Raw genomic sequence first — 22,473 nt, 5'->3', positions numbered from 1 at the left:
AAAAATCTAGATTTTCAAAATTATAAAGTCTTTTATATTCGTATACAATTTTATTCTAAGCTTAAAAAGTTAATTTATCATATTAAGTATTGTACAGTAAATAAAACAAATAAATTAAAACTACACCTACGCGATACGTACAACTACAATAGGTAGGTATTCGTGGGCAAAAATGCATATTAGGTAGAGCCTTTCTTATTAAAACAACACTGAAAGATAATATTGTTCTGAAGTGATCCATACTAAGAATTTATACGAAATAATGGAAATGTATTTGCAATAGAAAGATAGAGACAGTCACATAAGTTAAATACTTATAATTATTACAAAGCAAATATACTAAGCTGTGAACGTTACTCCTCATGCGCGCTTAAGCGTTTGTCGAGGTGATAATAAGTCTAGTGTATGATATTTTATTTTATAAGAAAAAAATTGAAATGTAATACATCGTTAAAATTCAAAAGCTACTGCTTTGAAAAATATTGAGTATACATATGTTATCATAATTTTTTTTATAAACGTTTAAGTTCATATATTTGTATGCACTTCATCAACATCACAAACAATTTTAAATTGTATTATAGTTCCAGTCAGATTTCTAGTCAAAACATTTAAAAAACAATTTCCATGCAAAATAACATGATTATGTAGGTTAGGCTAACCTAACCTAACCTATTACATATTACATATACATATTAAAAATAAATGAAACGTACTTTCTGTTTCTGTAAATAATAATTTTTGATTAATTAAAATTGAGTAAAATAAATTATAGGCATATACAATATAGTATATATTAATATAAAATATACTTACTAAAAGCGTCTGCAAAAAATATATTTGTTAAACTAATGTTATTAATAAATAATTACCTATTTAGTTATTACAATATAAGATACAATATGAAAGTTGTTTATAGTTGTATTCAATGTTTTGATCCCTTTAGTTTCTCTACAGCTGTACCATTGTATGAATTCTGACGTTTGGATATTATAAAATACCCTTATTATCCTGTGTCCTTCGCATTTGAAGTTACTTAATTTTTGGTTTATGGAATACGCCTTGTTTTCTATTCTAATATAAACTCAAAAAGTTTTTCAAAATGACCGGGGAAGTAAAAGTTGGTTTAAAGCCACAAACAAGGATCATAGTGGACGAAACGGGAGCTATGATCACAGAAGAAAAACAAGTCATAAACCATTTCAAGGAGCATTTAGAAGACCTTCTGAATCGACTCACAGTAGGGCATGATTTAAATACAAACAGCCAATCAGCAGAAATAGATATAGACACACCCAAATATGAAGAAATTGAGAATTTAATTAAGAGGCTTAAAAACAACAAAGCTCCAGGAGAGAACAGCATATTGGCGAAATTACTTAAATAAGGTGGTACCATATTAGTGAGCAAAATTACAGAAGTTATTAAGACAATATGGAAAACTGAGACTATCCCAGAAGAATGGAAAACCGCAATTGTATGCCCAATATTTAAAAAGAGAAATCCCACTAAAACTGAGAACTATAGACTGGACACATGATATACAATTTTGACAACGCTGATATTAGAAAGAATAAACCCGTATGTCGAAGAAATAGTTGGGAATTACCAATGTGGATTTAGGAGAGGAAAATCCACAACAGATCATGTCTTCGCACTAAGACAGATAATGTCAAAATATTACGAATTTGGAAAGGACCTGCATTTAGTCTTTGTGGATTACAAGCAGGCAGAGAAGAACTTTGGAAAGTATTGGTAATTTTAGGAATACCCAAATAAAAGCATGCTACGGAAAAACATTATGCAGAGTGCGTTATTTGCAAGGTTACTCAGATCCTTCTAAAGTTATATCTGGCCTAAAACAAAGAGACGTTTTGTCACCTGCATTATTCAACTTAGCCATCGAAAAAATTATAATAGACACAAACGACGACAGAAGAATGGAGATAAGCAATGACCATGTTATGTTAATTTATGCAGATGACATTGTGATAATGGGTGAAACCAAGGAGGTAGTCATCAACTCAATATCTAAGCTCATAAATGCAAGTAAAGGAATAGGATTACATGTAAACGAGGGAAAAACTAAGTACATGGTCGTATCGAGAATTCCGCCAAATATAGATTCCATAAAAGTTGATAATTATAAATTTGAAAAAGTTGATAATTTTAAGTACTTGGGCGTGAACATCAACAATACAAATGATATGTATATAGAAATAAACAAACGGATCACTAGTGGAAATAGATGTTATTTCAGTATTATCAAACTTCTGAGATCGAAGTTGTTATCCAGAGAATCAAAGATACTTTTACACCATAGCTACCTTCGAGCTGTGATAACATACGCCTGTGAAACCGGTCGTTGACTAAAGGTCATAGTAGAAGACTTATCACGTTCGAAAGGAAAGAATTACGAACCATATATGGACTAATCTTTAACCCAGAAACACAGCATACGAAAAATGAAGTAACGAAAATGCAAAGCTTCTTTATAGTAAGGCAAACATATCTCCTTTTGTAGGAAAAAACAGTTAGAATGGTTTGGACATGCCTGGAGACCAGTTGGACAGTTAATTAAAAATGTACTAATCAATAAAATAAATAAAACAAGACCCCTAGGACGACCCAAAACCCGATGGATTGACGAAGTTGCTAAAGATATAGTAATGTTAGACCCGAACGCAACATTAGAAACAGCATATCAGAGAGACAGATGGAGAGAGATTTTGATGGCAGCGATGGTCCTGAATGGACCGCTAAGCTGATGAAGATGAAGAATATAAACACATTACAATTAACATCGATTCAGGGGCGTATTTACGGTGGTGGATCTGAGGATAAACTCCTTAAATACATGTATTATTATTTAATTATTGTACCCTCCCCTCCCCCTGAACTCTGTAAGCTAAAATTTTCTATTGTCCACCACCTAAAAAGAATGCTAAATACGCCACTGCTGCTGAACAATTCATTTGAACGTAAACTTTTAGAAAACAACTTCTTCTACATAGGTCAACACTTTACAAATAACATGAACTGTAACGTTTTTGATCTTCAATGTCTATTTTATGACGAAATACAGAATAATGTCACACACAGAATAAAATAGTACATTTTAATTAAATTTAAAAAAAAAAACAAAAATATACGTACTAATGGAAGCTATAAAAAATTATAACAAGTTATTAATTATAACTAGGTATTAGTTATACAACTTAGTTCAGCATTTTCAATAGAGGGACATTTATTTTCAAATTTAATAATTAATAGCTTTTTTCAAATATGATAGTAAAAGAAATTGCAAACCAATAACATAAGTTAGACGTAAAATTTGCATTGTCAGTCGCTATAGATTATTCGCATTATGTAGTTTGAAAAAATCATACCCACTTGAAATAAATACTAAATATGGGATCAGTGGTTTAATTGCGGGGGGAAAGGGGGCACTCGCCCTCCCCAGAAATGTTTGAGAGGGCAAAACTATCATTTTGCCCCTCCAAATATTCCACATTTAAAAAGTATTCTTAACAAGACTGTTAACATATTATTATAATATTAAAATATATTTTGTTTCCTCAAATTTCTTTCTAAAAGTTTATATTTATTTTAGGTTTCTCTTGTTGAATAATATTATGTTGACGTATTGTCAGTGTTACTATTATCGCAATAATCGTATTATTCGTGACTATTATTATCCGTGATTAGTGAACACGTTATTATCTTGAAATCGCGATTATGACTAAAGGAAGGGCCGAACGGGAGGTTAATTTTATTGCCCCCCTAGATTTTTATTCAGTTACGCCACCGTATGGGATTATGATTTTATTGTTACAATTGGAAATTTAATAGTAAAAAGTATACTGCGGGTATGATAGTTTTCATTTAAAAAATATCCTATTTTTGTATAATTTAGATGACAAATTATTATTGATGAAATAACAGTTATTGATAAAAAATACTATGAATATTGAATAACGAATTTCAGATTAAGTTATAGTTTATTTCACAAATTAGCAATACGATAAAAAACACAACAATTACGTACTTTTTATGGTTTCTAAATACAAATAGGTTTATACGTGATAAATGTAGTTTATACTAATTTACTTAAAATGTATTTAACATGATATAAAAAATAAATTATAGACATTTAAGTGACTATTATCATCAATACAACGTTAGAAATAATATTTAATTATCATATTTTGTCAGAATAATAACCATTTACAATATACAACTGTCAACTACAAATATATATGTTATGATTTTATTGGGATTGAGATGAATAAACTTTTACTCCCATTGCTGCGACGTACGTCGCGTCGGGTGTCGAATATTCGCGAAGTTGAAATCCGCCCACTCCCCCCCACCCCTCCCCCAATCTGTGAACATGCTTGTGGCGCGCCTCCAGCTGCGGGCTATCGCGGTCAACCAGTTCTCGACGCACGTCCGTTTTTGGCCGGTCGATCGGTTTTTTTCGCACCCCCGCTTCCTTCGTCGTTTATAGTGTCCGGCTCCGTCCGTCGACCACGTTTTGACGTACACGCGTTTGTTTTAGTTCGTTGTGATTTTTGTTGTGCTCGGCCGTTTCGACCCCACGTGTGCGCCATTTTCACTACCGTCGTCGGTAACATCGACCTCGAGGTCTCATTCACCGTTGTGCAGTCGATCGACTGTTGGCCGTCGGCGTCGTCTATCACCGTACGCGTAAATTATCAACGACCGCGCTCGTGTGCTATACCTTTCCCGCTCGCAATGTCGTCGAGTGCGTCCCCGTTCGCTGATCCACCGTGGTCCGCGAACGCTCGATTTTGGGTGTCCACGTGGTTTCTCACTGACGATAACATTATTTGTAACTCACTGCTCGTTATAAGGAAAAAATTCGGAGTTTCTATTTTTGATATCGATCATATCCATTTTTTTTACCTACTTCCTTCAATTATATTATTAAAAAAACTATTAATAAAACTCATAAATACTTACGAACTTGAGCATCTATAACAACAAATATTATAAAGCTTACAATACATTTCTTAATTTATATTAAATCTATCATTGTTTATGGGTTTATTTTTTTGTACGTATTAAGTTTTCTCTCTGTTTTGAAAATTTGGTTGGTGTTTCAATATACTTTTTGTTTTTATGATGGTGGTTAGTTTTTATCGTGGTCGTTGGTTGTACCATCAGTATTTTCTGCAGTCTTAAAAATATTCTTATAATGTTATGTGCTTACTGCTTTACATGTTGACGCCTAGTCCGGTCCTACTTAATGTTCGCGGTTACCGGACCACAACTCGCGATACATTTGGGGAATTGGGGAATGGATCACGGTTACCTTGGTCTTAAATTTTTATAAATGAAAAGTATCGTATCGTATAATACCAAAATCGGGTACATATAATATAAGCAAATCAGTACCAATTAAGTATATTTATCGGTCATCCTCAAAATTAACCAAAGCTTAACCTTATAATGTGCAATGTTAATATGTTGACAACAACTTGTACAATGATATTATCGTCTTGGTATATACAGGAGTACAGGACTACCACGTACCACGTAATTAATCAACTGAAGGACTAAGCATCAACGGAAGCCAGAGACAAATCGACAAGACAGGCGACATCATTTGCAATATCGAAAGGATGCTGTGGGCATTGCAACCAATTCGGCGGGCAACTAGCGTTATAGCCGCCGTGTGACCACGTGCAATATCCAATCACATACAATCATGGACGGCTCCTGCGATTACACAGCGCTGCAGCGGGCGAGACCAAGCTTATAAATACGAAGGTGGAACAGAAAATCGTTCAGTGTTCCATAAAACTATTCCGAAACAGGGGCCACGTGCAGACGTCTTGTGCGATTTAGATCTTCCCTAAAAGACAACTACTCCATAGACCCACACGGACACGGGACAGAAACTCTTGTACAGTCCACTCATAGTCAATTCCTCGCCGGAACAGAAAAATTATAAATAACAGCGATAGAATATTTCATTTTGCATTAGACATTTTAGTAAACAACTTCTTTTACTTGAATTAGGACTTAATGAACAAATTTCACACAGATTAAAATAACGCAACTTAATAAAAACATTTTTTTTTTAATAAACAATATACTTACCAAGATCCTCTATAACAAAATATTGTAATAATTAATTATTTATTAAATATAACTATATGAAAGTTGATTCAACATTTTCAATTAAGGAACTTGTAATTTGAAATTCAACAACTAATAGAATTTTTAAATTATATTAAGCTTGTAAAAAAAATGCAAAACACCAACATAAGTTATTCGTGAAATTTAAATTTTTAGTATAGGATATTTGTATTATGTGGCTTGAAAAAAAAAAGCATACTTGAAATAAATACAAAACAAGGGGCTACAATTTTATTTTTAAAAGTAATTACCTTGTAAAAATAATGACAAAAATACAACAGGTATGAAAACTACATTTAAAAAGTACATCCTTTTTTTGTTTAATTTGGATGACAATATTTATAATAAACTAGCAGATTCCGTGCACTTCGTAGCCCGTTAATTGTACCAACTCTTTAGGGCTCAAACTTTCTTCAATTCGTTGTTTGATATTTGGTGTATGGTGTTCAAAACTTATCTTAGCTTTTTCCGTTGCTCGGAATAAAAATTCTGGTTCGCAGCAGTATATTATCACAAAAATTACGTACCTGGTTGTACTTCTAAAAAAAAAAAAAAAATAGGTTGGTTTTATGGTTAATTTTTATATTAATATATTGATTATTAATTGGCTTAAAAATTATTAAACATTTGGAAAACAAACTATAAACATTAATGTTACTATTAAAATTAAAATTTGATGTTATCATGTTAAATTGCCTATATCAATTTTCTTAAAACACGACCTACTAAAGCTCCCTTAAGATTAATTTAAAAATAAAATTAACTTAAGGGGCTTGTTTGTGTGTTTTTAATAAGGAAGTGGAAATTGGTCATATTAAAATCGTGTTATATGGTTTAGAAATAGAATATTGAACATCCAGGTATAATGCGCCCTGTAAGAAGTATTTCTATTATGTATTGATATCGAATCACTCTACAAGGCGTGAGAGTTTTCCTACACGACATGTTTTTGAGCAAAAAACTGGTCACGTGCTTCCCCTTAAGATCAAATTATAAAAGTTCTGAAAATGTCTAATATATTTCATAAAAATAATTATTTATTAATCACAATATCCTTACGTCCCACAGATAGTTCTCCAAGACCTATAGCATTTTTAAAATGATTAAAACAAAATTATATTAAACAATGCTGGGGTAGGCAATGGGTACCATAAATTGATTAGTTGAATGGTTTACTAATCTCTTATGATCCAATCATGGGCAACCAACTAAACTTTATAATATACAGAGTGTTTCATTGAGCATGCTCATCAGGTATTCAAAGACAATTTTTTCAAATTCTTGAATTTTTTTGTACTATTAAAAAAGTGTCCTGTGGCGACACAAATTTCTGTTTTTCAAAGAATTATTGGTGAATCACGCTTTATATAATATAGTAACTATAATACTATATTATGTGAGAATATAATGGAAAACTTTGTCTTAAAACTAAGTAGTTAATATGGATCGGACCAAATATATTATTGGACATAACGTTGCATAATACATAATTACATAAATATTATATACTCATAACCTTAAAAAGTAAAAGTCATGGGCTAAAAATATTTGTAGGCTGTTTGACATTACACCGTTTTGTAACTTATTAAATAAGACAAAAAAAATAATACAAACAAATTTAAATAATTAAAATTTTACAAATTAACGTTATCTACAAAAAGTGAGGTTAGTGAGCTTAAAAAGCTAAGGAGAGCACTCCAATGTGTCATATAAAAAATTAAATAAAATGAGATACATAAATTAATTTTTTTATGAGAGCAAATGGAAAATCTCGGCAGGGTATATAAACAAACAGTCTAAACACTGATTAACTAATATCAAAGGTTTACGAATAACTTGACAATTGAATGGACAAGGTGCATCTTGGAACCACAATACGGTATTATTAAAATATATTAAATTAAAAGAGGTTAAATTCTCCTCTAAGGTCACAAAAGTCAATGCTTATAAGTAAGCTTTCTATCTAATATACTTCAAAATAAGGAGGAAATAAAACTAAGTATTTGTTAATTACAATAATATCCTTACTTTTAAAATTATTACTTGCATTTACAAATCCTATAACATATTAAAATGATTAAAACAAAATTATATAAAACAATGGTTAAGTAGGTATACCATAAATATATTAGTTGAATGTACTAATCTCTTATGATCCAATCATATGCAACTAAAACTTACTATACATTTTACATAATATGGTATTTTTAAGATACTTTCCTAAATCTTAATAGCTATGATGAATTAATTTTCATATGATTTCTTCTGTCTGCAAATTTTACACCCGCACAATTTTTTTTTTTGTACGAATATAAAACTGTCTACATCAGAACTATTTTAAGGTACCATTTGATTACAAATCAAAAAATATTACCTATACAAAGATCTGAAAGAAAATCATTTTTATTAGTCAATTTTGTATATTTATTACAAATTAGGGAAACTATGAAACATATTTAACCATCTGTCTGTTTATTTTGTATGAGACATTAAACTTGAGAGAATATGTAAAACACTATACATAATAATTAATTTCTAAACCAAAGTAATACAATTGATATAAGTTGTTGTTAATAATATACCTAAATGGTATTATAAAACGTATAGCTGTTAAATTTCAGAAAAATTAAAATTATAACACACGTATTATAATCATTGTAAATCAATAAATTAATCCTTACTTTTTAATTTTTCGAAATTTTGTTCAGTAACCGCCGGCATAACCCAAACTGAAATTACAATAAATGTAAGCGTTATTAAATATTGCTTAAAAAAAATCATTTTGATTTAATATGAGAAAATAATAAAATATAATGTGAATGTTGAGCAACAAATGAAATAGAATACTACTTCTCGATTTCTTTTATAAGCAGCATATATGTTCCTAATCCACAGCCCGGGTACAAAATAAATAATGTTCACAATAAGTTGTTTATTTAGTAGGTATAACGAGTAATATAATATAACAAGACAATATAATATTATTCACTATTGGTTACTGAACGCCATATGCATTATTTTTCATTTCAACTGAGTCAATAATTTGTTTGCAAAATTAAATTTGGCAAAGATGCTCTATAGGCACTCAGAACACATGTTTTTAATTTTTACGCTTTTCAACTTCAAAATACCACTAAAAATGTGATACGAAACACTTTTAAAATATTTGTCATGCCTAAGAAAAAATGTTTCATATATTATGAGTCACTGAATCAATAACGTATTACAAATTTTGCATTTATTTCATTTTCCAAAACAGAATATTTCATACAAAAATGTTAAAATTTAACTATTAATGTTATACATTTTTATAGTTTATATAAGTGGAATGAATAATATATAGCATATGGTTTTATTGAATTACAGCGATTGGAAATGTATAACATAGATCCTCAGGAGTTGCTCATACTTTAGTTAAAAAATATAGATGCTTAAGACATAGTTAAATTTATATACGTATTATACATATACGTCTCAGAAATAACCCCTTTAGTCTACCTTGACGATTATTATAACACTGTGCCAGGTAATCGGGAGTGTATTTAGTGATATGTTAGAACTCACACTACAATTACGATGATTGCGAAAAATGTGAAATGCGATAAAATGTATTGTACAAACACACATTATAAAACATGAATCGAAACCAGAAATAACCTAAAAAAATATGTAATTTTTTAAAAACAATTTATTTTTTAAATTTTAACCAAAAATGTTTATTTTTTACCATATTTTTTTTAAGAAATTTGAGTCTTATTAACGAAGTGGTGAGTCATATAACCTATACGTACTGCATGTATTTTGCATGCAAACCTATAATATCGGATATTAAATTATTAAATTATTATTTTTATGTTTACCTCGCAAACGATTTGTTATCTTTAATGAATCGGTTATTTCGCCAGTGGACTATTATGTTCATGCATTCGTCATAAACACACATGCCATATTATTGATATGAATATGATATGGTATAATATGATAGGTTTGTACATCAAACAATTTAATATTAATATGATCGAAGGAAAATGTTCAATGCTGATTCGTGCTGTGGTGATATTTAAAATCAGCAGTGAATAGTATTATAATTTATAATATTATTATATCTCGAATGAATTCCATTAAAATTAAAATTGATATTTTTCTTACCGAAATATAAATAGACCTTAGTTGTAAATGAGGAATACTTGCGAATGGCGATCAAACACGTGCCACCGACTCGTCTGGTATGCCAGGGTAGAGATTGGGACATAAATACATAATTAACCCTGTCGTAATTGAATTTAAAGCGTTGCTGATTAAAGATTTTTTCATTACAGATATCACAAAAACGAATTATAATATTCATCAAAGCAAAGCTTTCAAGTGTTCCGTTTAAAGGCTTATAGAACACAAAAAATCTGACTGGTTTTACATTTTTTAAGGTTTGTATCAAATGCCACCTGCTGGTATTCGTTAATTAAATTTACTTTTTGTAATCTCTACATCAATAACTAAAATACTTCCTCCATCAAAAATATTAAAATAATAATTAGTAACTACAGTACAACGCATTAGTTTGTAAGTTATAGATCAGTATTCAGTACCTGGTTAGGCCCACATAATTGTATAAGTATTAAGTATGTCATTAATTCATAAAGTCATAACCAATACGGCAGTACGTCTCGGAAAAAATAGTCAATTTAATTGTCAAGTTTCTATAACTTTCAGCCGATATTTTATATGAGTATAAACTATAAAATACAAATTACAAATAATAAATACCTATGCGTCTGTACAATGTACATGTGATAATAATATAATATTCTATACCTATATTATATATAAACTAATGTTTATCTGTCATCTGTCTGTCTGTGTGTCCTTTTCCTTTATGCATTCCTAAACCATACATCCGATTGCGATGAAATTTGGTACAGATATAGATTAGAGGTTTGAGAAGAATATAGTCTACTTATAAAGGGTAAATTAGAGGTCCAACCCGAGGAGGTGCTCAACAGGGTTTTTGAGATTTAAGATGGAAATTGTATTGTTATTTATAAATGGTTGCTATTGGTTTCTATGTATATTAGTACAAATGCCTCAAGTTTGAAAAAAAATAAATTTTTAGTTTAAAGAGAATTTCAAAGCACCTGCTTTAAAATAATAAAATAATATTTGAAAATACATCAATTATTTAATTAATACACAAGTTAATATAAATAAAAATAAATAATTAATTTCTATAATATTCTTCAATTTAAATAACATTATAGACAATTAATATTTATTTTATTTACCAATTCATTTATTTTATTTTAAAATAGATTGATACTTAATTCCATTTAATATTCGATATATTATTAATAATTAGTACCTATATAGGGATCGGGTAATAATTTATAATATTAGTCATTATTAATTGTGTGTAAAACTAAGATAAGTTCTTATGAATCGATTGAAATTTGTATATATGTAATTATGTATTGTTATTATAACGAATGGAGTGTGGTCGTGTAGACAATACATGAAACCTATACCTAATGGCTAATACTAAAAAAACCACGATCAAATAAAATAATATGAGAGAATTTTTATAATAAAATACCAATAATAAAAGCATACTTGGATAAAATTAATGCAATTCTATAACTACCGTTAGAGTAGGTAATTTATCTGAAAAATAGAATAATTTATGAATACTAATAGTGGTTGTAGTTGTTATGCTGGGTAATTGAATTCATTTTTAATACCGGATGCAGGAGAAAATGGCAATAGGGATATCCCCTATTGATACATTATTTTTCTTATATAATGATTGAAACTAAGAAATATTTGTTATCTGGTTTGTATAATAAACAAAAAAAAACAAATTCATTCTATACAACTCTTTTCATTGCATTTATTAAATTGTAATACAACCATGATTATTTTATCATCATATATTTTATTATTCCTAATTTACGATTTATTTAAATAGATACAATTTATTAGGTATTAATGTATCATTAAAATTTAAACATAGGTACTTATTGCAATTATTAATATATTTTAAATTCAGAGCGGGTAGCGAAAAAATGTATTAATTTTACAAAGATGTATTTTTTTCCGTCTGTCAACAACATTTTGGATGGTAAAAATGCTCCGATTTTCGAGATCAGCATTTTTTCTGATAGAAAAGTGAATCGAATTAATAAATTCCAAGAAGTTTTAGAAAACGTCTAAAAAAACAAAAAAAAAGTGGTAATTTTTACGCAAAACCAAGTTTTGAAAAAATCGATATTATTCTTTTGGTGTAACTCAAAAATTAACAACCGTAGACACTTGAAATTTTTACCAAATATTTATGTTAACATTTTCCGTAAACGGTAATATTTGGAAAATATTTTGACTAGTTTTGAGCTAGTTATAGCCTTAAAAATTTTTTCAAATTTCGTAAAGTGTTTTTAAACTTAGTATTCTCGATAAAAACTTTGTCACTTAGTAAAAAAGATTGAAAATTTAATGCTAGGTAGTTCTATAAATTTCGTTAAAGAAGTTCAAAGATACATAATAGACCGAATTATTTTTTATATGCGTTTAAAGTTAACATTTTGACAATAATAGTTATATACTTATATCATAAAAGTGTTTTCCTTTAATAGCTAACATTAGAAATTTTGATAGTGAAAAAAAAATGTTTCTTTAACAAAAAAAAAAAGTTTACGGAAACCAATATACATTTTTTATGAGCGTTCGAATTTAAAATTTTTACAATATTGGATTTTCATCGATAAATTAACGAATTTTCATTTATCAACTTTTGATATTTTCTTATAATTTATTAAAAAACAAATAATCCTAGACACTTGAAATTTTGCACGAATGTCCCCCTGCCCCTCTCCCCCCCTAGCACCGTCCCTGAGTGTGAGATTAACTTAGGTCTAATCAGATTGTTCAGAATCGTTTTTCGAATACTATTATTAATGTATTATGTATATTAAATATTAATACATAAATAGACTTCTATACAACATGAGTGAGGTGAGCTTATAAGACAATAAGTACCAACTGGATCTGTATACCCTGTTTGACTTTTTCAAATATTAATTTAACTACTTTTTTCTATATAAATTAATTGTATTGATCAATGCCGTGATTTTCTTTGTCTAACACACGCGCAACATAAAGGATTTTAGACCTGTTCTTTTTCCAAACATAACAATTGATCTAATAAAGCGATAAGGATTCTAAAAACAGATTTTAATTTATTGTCAAGTCTACTTGAAATCGACTTTCCCACATTTTTGATTTTTTGATGTTAATTATTCCAAAATTTGAAATACGACAATTTTTTAACTACTCTTTTTAATATAACGTTTTTAAGAATTTGGAGAATAATATCAAAAATGTGGGAAAGTCGCTTTCAAGTAGACATGATGATAAATTCAAATCTGTTTTCAGAATTCTTATCGCTTCATTAGATAAATTGATATGTTTGGCAAAGAACCCGTCGCTAATCCTATATTCCTACGTCACGCGAGTGTTCGACTAAGACAGAAAATCACTGGGCGGAATCCCCTTAACTAATAACTATATATAGTACCTACCTAAGCAGTATTATATGTGAATATGATATAGTCATTAGGTAGTCAATAGTTTTAAGCCCTGCAATAATTGGGTACCTTTATTCTGACATTTTAATATAAAAATAAATGTCAAAGTGAATATTATGTTTATACACTTATCGTTGAATTTCCATTTTAATTATAGTTGAAAAAATAAATTTCAGTTGTAATAGTTTATCAATAATAAAATTGGAGTTAATATATTTGATAGAATCGTGATAAATTGGTCGACTTACAAGTTGCAACGTGCCAACGTATTGAATTTATTTCTAACGATGTTGGTTCATATAATGAGTCTCATTAGTCGGAAGATTATTCGACAAATAAGTTTATTCGATGAGACGTTTATCTGGCGAATAACTGGGTGATTGAAAAACCGGGCTTCAATTACAAATGACAACCATACAGTAGGCAGCGTCGCCCACCGCGATACCGGGAAAGTGCACGTATTAAAATTATGAGCCGATGCACTTGGATTAAAACGCGTGTATATATGAATTATTATAAACAAAACATTTTAACGACTATAATTCTACCAGACCCACTAACACAATAATTATATTATTGTACTTTAATATGATGAATATTAATAGGAATCTATATGAAAAAACCTTTTAGTAAATAATTATTAAGTAAATGAAAATAGGTATATGTATAATATTCAAGTATGGCTCCAATCTTCAACCTACGTTCCACATTGTTTATTAAGCATCATTTCCTGGTAGTGGCCAAGGGGCAAGTAGTCCTTGGCTTTTTTTTACAGCACTTTTATTTCAGGACTTTTTTTCAGAATACCAATTATTAACTGTATGGAAATTAAAGAATACTCTGAAAAATAAAATAATATAACAGTATAACACTTATTAATATAGGTTTCCTATATGCCTTCCACAGTAGCCTTCCATTCCTGCCCTTAGGTCTTACAGCAGAATAATAATAATCAAATTCGTAAGAATGGCGTGATTTGATTGAGATGATAAAAGGTTTCGTTTGAATAATATGACTACCTAATACAAAAATATTTTAAATAATGAAATGTCTAACCTGTAATCAATAGATATTTGGCGGCTTTATAAAATTGACGTAAAGTCATATAAAAATAAAATAGTTTCGTGAAAATAAGTTATTAAAAACGCTGAAATGAAATTAATAGATATTGAAGATCGATATTTTTAATGCTGGAATATATAATGAACTATAAATTACTATGAACTTTAATAAAAATTAAAAACAAATAATGTGAAATAAAGCAAAAAAAAACTATTTTGGAAAAACACGTACATATGTATGTATACACGTTTGTACGTTATGCCATCTTGTAGGGTTGGTTTGGTTTAATAATATATTATAATATTTAAAGGAACTTAAGGAAAATAGGAAGAAACTTATATATAGAGGGTTTGAAAACTGTAGTTAAGATTTGTTTAAGATTTTGTTTCAACTTCAAAACATAAACAGTACACAAAACCTGTCGAGTGTTAAAATGACCGATGAGCTTTTGAATAACTATACGCATTGACGTTCGAAACACGTGCGATAGTTTTGATTCAGAAACCGCAATGCGATCATTTCTTACTCTTCTCACTCACCTAGCCATAAGTCGACTCTATTATTTATATACTTTTTTGAAATCGCTCATAGAAAATAGTCTATACCTACCTCTCGGTCTGATCCCGAGCACTTCGTTGACCGTAAAAAGTACAACTTTTAAAAAAATTGTGATTGTTCAACTGCTTTTGTGTGCAACTCAGCCTCACTGGTAGACAATCTTAATACGTCGGATCATGGACAATGTGCAACACTGCAACAGCATATCAAGATTCAAGAAGGCACTAGGCAATGTGCGAAAATTTGATTAGATATATGCTTGCATCTGATTAACCAATGACAACCAAATAATAATTAATTCTAATTTCTACTAATTATATTATGGGTGGTAGGAGGGTGAAAAATACTTTACAACATATTCTCAGACCTACCGAATATACACACAAAATTTCATTAGAATCGGTCTAGCCGTTACTGAGGAGTGCGACCACAAACACTGTGACACGAGAATTTTATATATTAATATTAGATATAATATTATATTATCAGCTGGTAGCCAACCATATTTTTCCTTTATGCAATAATATAATCAATTTAGTCCTTGAAGTGCGTAATAACAAAATACAATATTATTAATGAGTTCAGTATATAATACATTATTTTATACTAAATAGTAAATAATATTAATAATATATTATTGATAACTTAGTAGGTACTTACCTACCTAGTTATCAAGTTATCAATCAGGACAATCAACTGGCTATAGCCTATAGGTGTAATCCAAATTGTTCCTAATTCTATTATATACATACAAATGTCAAATATACAATTGTATCTCGTAATAACTTATAACTACAATAATAAATAATAAATGCACCTGAACAAATAAAATCAATGTGTAGAATAAGTATAGAAGGAATGTTTTTTTTTTTTACGAAGAAAATAAATAAAATGTAAAGACGAATTCAGAAAGAAACGCATGAATGATAGATACAACGAAAGTGACTTTTCTTCGAATGTAAAAATTGAAAATTGAAAATAACATTTACTGTTAATTAATTCTAGATGTCGAAATTAATTATTTAAACATTGTAGGTATTCGTATTCCTACATATTGATCGTTTCTAAAATTAATTTTGTATAGTTTGTTTTTACGTCACATTTATTATTTTTTCATAATAAGAGCCTTTTAAAGTTAAAACACTAAAAATGTATATAAAACACTATACATTTATACCTAATTTGATTAATTTGGTAACTAAAACGTATACTTTTTGTTTCTTAGTATACAAGCTACAGTATTAACTTCATTTACAAATAATTTGATGTATTGAAAATTAAAACGTAAAAATATATTTACATTTATGATTAAATAGTTTTCACTTTCATTTACTTATTCTGCACAAATATATTATTTTTTTATTAGGGGTGTCTGAGTCGGTGCTTTATTAGTACAAAAACATGTCTTACAGGAGAAACTCTCACACCCTGTAGAATAGTCAAATTTCGTTAATTTTTTTTTTTTATTTAATAGAAGAAAACATTTTGCAGGTCGGATCAATACCCCGTTTTCAAAATTATATAGAATCTAAAATATGCATTTGAATAATACTCAATATTTGTTATTTTTCAAAGTATTTATCAAGCACTATTTAAAGCGAAATGAAAATTTGGTCTTTGATTAGACGCAAAAAGTTTTTATTTTTCAGATAAAAGAAAAATGATCAAAATCTGGCATATCAACGAGGTGTGAGAGTTTTTACCGTGAAGTAATTTTTAATAATATAGGTAATACACCCCAATTATTTCATATAGGTTCGTCGGTAAATTAAATTTTTCCCTTTCTTCCTCATTTGATCGGCATTCTGTCATATTATTTAAATTGTTGAATATAGTTTCCCCCAAGTAATTGCAGGGAGAGTTTCTTGTAATTGTTAATAATGTATGTATTAATGTAATAATGTATATGATGGCTTATGTATTTTTCTGTTCTTCTGTCTATTATTTCTGTAGCATTGAGCGTGTGGTTTTGTATGGGTTTATCTAAAATTTGTCTAATTTATAATTTATAAACATATAATATATTTGTAGGGTTGAATAATTCTTCTCGTGCCCATGGGTATTTTAATGGTAGGGTCGTAGGGAGTAACCCTATTTTTACAATAATTTGTTGGGTAATATGCAATGTACAACTGATCAATGTCTATTCTATTACTTTAGAGCCCCGTAGATACGCCACTAACCTATTAGGTAGGTCGTAGGTACCTATACTAGTGTCTAGTGTTGAAATGTCCTTTCGACTATACCGTCTACCATTGATTATTATTTATTAAATAGGCAGGTATTTTAATGCGAATTTATAATGAACCTCCATACCTAAATAAAAACACCTGATTGCGCGGGTGGTGACTGGTGATAAGTGATAACGATCCGGCTATCCTAGGACGACTACGACTCACGTTATCACACAATCGAACACTGGAACATGTTATCAAAACGCTTTTCCCGTATGGCCGTATGTTGTACTTATAACAATATTATTAAGTACCTATTAAATATTTTAAATGGAACTTTAAATTAAATTAAATTTCGTGTTATTACAGTTGTTCGAGTTTTGTCTCTGTGCGCGTACGCAATAAATAACATAACGCAATACTTAAGTACATATAACTATACCGGCGACGTTTAGGTCGTCGTTCTCTGAGTATCCGACACCCGTGTCATAACATGAACTTCGAACCGGACTTGAAGCAGTACACCATGTGCTCGGTGTTGGGCTCGTGTTTCTCGGACCGAGCGGTTGTGTTCCTGGGCAAGCACAACAAGAGCGGCAACCTGGTGGCAATGAAGAACTTCAACTTGGATAGCATGTCGAAAACTGACTGCCAGCTCATACAGGATGAGATCTACAACACTAGGCAACTGATGCACCCGAACCTCATACCGTACGTGACTTCCTTTTTGGACAAAAGTCAGCTGTATGTTGTGTTCCCGCTCATGGGGTATGGTTCGTGCAGAGACTTGTTGCGCAACCATTTCGTGGAAGGATTGCCGGAAACAGTTATAGCATTTGTGCTCAGGGACGTTCTGCAGGGACTTGAGTACATACACAATAAAGGGCTCGTGCATAGGTTGGTAGTGTTTCCCTACTGTCAGTATTGATAACTTTTTTATAATTTTTTTTTTCTACAGGGCTATAAAGGCAGGTCATATATTGATACGCGCGGATGGACATGCAAGTTTATCAGGCTTGCGTAGCATGTGTCCAATTGATAAACGGTCAAATTTACATTCCTTGCCACTGCAATCAGCTAACAACTTGAATTGGTCTAGTCCCGAGATGCTCGAACAAAATTTGCTTGGGTACAACGAAAAGTCTGACATTTACAGTATAGGCATAACATCATGTGAACTGGCAAATGGTTTCGTTCCTTTTGCTGAAACCGATACCACATTTATGCTAACACAAAAAGTTAAAGGTCTAATTCCACACTTGTTAGACTGCACTACATGCTATCCATATGAAGATAATGCAGCTGATAATGGATACCAATCCGAAGAAACAATTGGGGTGAATGCAACACCTGTGAGCAATGTTTATACAAGGATGTTTACGGAGGAATTTCACAATCTTGTTGAATTGTGTTGTCAACGAGATCCAGAAAGTAGACCTTCTGCGCCCAATTTGTTGGCTCATACTTTTACTAAACAAGTGTGTCTCAAGTCTACATATTTTTTATATGACCTATACATATATAATTTAGTAACTTTATGAAGTCATCTTTTTTTATATGACATAATTATTTAATATTTACAACTATAAAATTCTATATATCGCATAAAATCAAAGTATCCCAAGATTTTTAAATACTTAAAAACTTTTATTCATATAATTCAAAATATATTATTAGCAATTTGGAGAAGAATTAGTTATGCAGTTAAGACATTAAATTAGGTCTATCTGATACACAATTTCGGCAAATAATTCCTAAATTCTTAACTTGCCTAATAAAATAACAATAATAAAAATAATATAACTAAATAAACACTCATAGGCATAAAACATAAATATAAAGTAGATATTACGCAATAATTTTGTTAGTAATATTTAAATTTGAGTATGTAAAAATGTACATTTCTATTGAGTCTTAACTTAATTTAAGAAGGTATTAAGACTTTACTATAACTAAGCATACAAACTTCACGCCCACATATTGTATTGTCATACATCTTACAAGTTATAGAAATTTAGTTTTATATTAGGGTAAATTGCACCTATTGTCAAATTTTATTGTAACCACATTGTCTGTGTTCTGTTTGAAGTTGATTTTTCAATATTTTAACTCTTTGAAACAAGTTATAATAATTTTTAAATTGGAACATTTTACATACTAATTTGTTTTAAAATTAAAATAGCAAAAATTAACTGCCACCAGAATATAGACAATTTTCTACCTGAATTTGATAATAGTCAATTCACTCTCATATTAAAATTTATGAAACTAAAAATAGGTGGTATGCAGACCGAGTTAGGGGGTCATAATGTATCATTATTCATTAAGTATTGATTTTAATTTAATATATTTTATAGGTGAAGCGAGTGAACGTAAAAGTAACTGATTTGTTACGGCCGGCTGTACCGCTGTTGAAGACAAATGTTGCAGAAATAAGTGATGATCTTGCTTCTATTGGAGGCATGTCACAACAATTGAGTGATCTTGACCTGTTGACATATGCATGGGATTTTGACCTTAACGACATAGTACCAACACTATAAATGCCTATTACCAATATTAGTATTAGTTAGCAAGTTTTCATCCCTATTATATTGTATGCAATATCATCTATAGATTAGTAGATAGTCTATAATATATGAAACTTTAAACGTTTATATAATATTTAGATCAATGTAGTACCTACACAACTACTGGAGGTTTATTTTATTTGGATTATTTATTTAAAATTTAATCTTACTATATTATATCTTTCAAATTAATGTTTGCTTGAATGTTGAAAAAAATTTGTATTCAATATTGACTGTAATGCAGTTGAATATTTTATTTTGATTTATGGCTGTTATTGCTATTTATGAAATATGATAATAACAGTAATTTTTTTTTGCAAATAGGTATTTCAATTCTACAATATATTATTCATAAATGTTAGTTAAAAAGATACTTAGCATTTTGTATTGGTTTTTGATATTAATGCTTAATCGTATGATTATACAATTTGCTTATAGTAAATTTAATAACTATCTAATATTAGGTATGACATGTTACTAAACACAATGTTATTTTTATTTGGTGCTTCTAGGTTTTTCCCCAAAAAATTTGATCTCTTTTTCTTTTGTTGGTTCATTAGCAACGCTTTTAAAAGTTATATTTGACAATTTTTATTTTATTTTTAAAAACACTAACTAACTTTTTACACTACTTAGCAATTATATTTACATTTACATAGCTTTTACAAATTAGTTTTGTCGTATAGTTATGTAACTAGTGTCTTTGTATATTGCTACCTAAATAAAATAAAAAAATATGCAAGTATGCAACACATTCTCGACATTGCTCAATATTTCAAAATATTATGTTCGTGTTTGTTTTTGAGTATAAAAAAAATTGCAATTAATTTTTGAAGCGTTGTGCATTATTTTATATTCCTTGATTTAAGTTCTAAATGTGGTATTAAATATATTGAAGTTGAAATAGTATACATTTTCTGAAAATAATAATACATTTTTTATTCACATTTATTAATTGTTCATTTTATGTTGATGTATGTTTTATATTTACCAAACTACATTTTTAGTATTATTTTTAAATGTATATCTCATTCTACAATTATTTTAATTTTAATTATTATTTTATATTTGTTGTTGTTTATTATAGATGTAATTTCTACTATTATTTGTTCTCATCTAGTAAATTATTCAGTTATTACTATTTGCACAAACATTTAATAATATAAATGTATAAGAAATTGAATTAAAAAAATATATACACATGTATAATTTTAGAGCTATGACTTAATTTTGTTTTTTTTTTTTATATTCCAACATTATTAGAATCATTGCCTAGTTCTATATAGGTATACATTGAATAAATCAATACCACATTCACATTTGACTTAAAAATTCAACAGTCAACTGTCAACCTAATTAATTATATGTTATATTTTATTATTAATTACAGAAATTATATTTGTATAATCGATTAATATAAAAAAAGACTGAAAGAACTTAAGTATAGCTAGATTGGAAAACAATTATCTAGATAACATTGATAATAGATACATAATTTTTCATGCATAAATCTGCAGGTCGGCTTTGATTTTATAGTAATAAACACAAAAAAAATTGTACTACTGCAATAATCTTCTAAATATAATATTTATATTTAATGGTAATATAATCTACCTCAATATGGTATATATTGATATCAAATTTAATCTACCTATAGTATATAAAGAAAATAATTATTTGTCGGATTCACCATTTTTAAAGTTATTTTAACTTTAAATTTTATACATATAATATGAGACAACCAGATAGTTGATGTCACTAAATACATTTAGTTGAATTTATCATAGTTTAAAAAATAATATAGTAACCAATTTTTAGTTATTACAGCTATTTATTGTAGTTGAATTTATAGTAAAATTGAGTAAAAATTTAAGATCCTTCAATTTTTAGTTGTAACTATTATTTGTGGTTGAATTTATTGTGATATTATTGAACAGTTAGATCAACCAATTTAGTTGTTACTATTTATTGTGATTGAATGTATAATAATATTGAGTGAAAATTAAGGTTTTGATCAACCAATTTTAAATTATTGCTACCATTCATTTTGGTTGAATTTAAAGTAAATAGTACCTTACATCCACATTTGTTTTGTTGATTTTATAACTTATTGAAGCTCCCTTAACTCTTCACCTCACCTATATGGCTATATAACTTATATTTGCTAAGCACCGGGTTACAATACCACCATGTATCTTTGTGGGTATTAGACTAAATAATGTTTGTCAAACCAGAATAATAACTACCTATATAACCTATCAAAATACCTATAAGCAATATATCTATAATATTATAATAATGTGCGTTATGTACAATAATAATTGTGTCACATTTATTTCTTTTAATTAAGGTATTACCTACGTACTG

At 28.9% G+C, this 22,473-nt stretch overlaps 1 protein-coding gene across 1 annotated transcript; it reads left to right on the top strand.

The window, feature by feature from the left end:
- Positions 1-17,784: 17,784 nt before the first annotated feature.
- On the top strand, positions 17,785-21,322 carry LOC132949534 (STE20-related kinase adapter protein alpha). Its single transcript, XM_061020475.1, has 3 exons — positions 17,785-18,433; positions 18,495-19,014; positions 19,894-21,322. Exons 1-3 carry the CDS (start codon positions 18,030-18,032, stop codon positions 20,077-20,079), a joined length of 1,110 nt encoding a protein of 369 aa, XP_060876458.1. The 5' UTR covers positions 17,785-18,029; the 3' UTR covers positions 20,080-21,322.
- Positions 21,323-22,473: the final 1,151 nt, after the last annotated feature.

The sequence above is a fragment of the Metopolophium dirhodum genome, chromosome 7 (genome assembly GCF_019925205.1).
Source record: "Metopolophium dirhodum isolate CAU chromosome 7, ASM1992520v1, whole genome shotgun sequence".
Classification (NCBI taxonomy): Eukaryota; Metazoa; Arthropoda; class Insecta; order Hemiptera; family Aphididae; genus Metopolophium; species Metopolophium dirhodum.
Note: the sequence above shows the minus strand (reverse complement) of the source record. Positions and strands in the feature narration are given on the sequence as shown.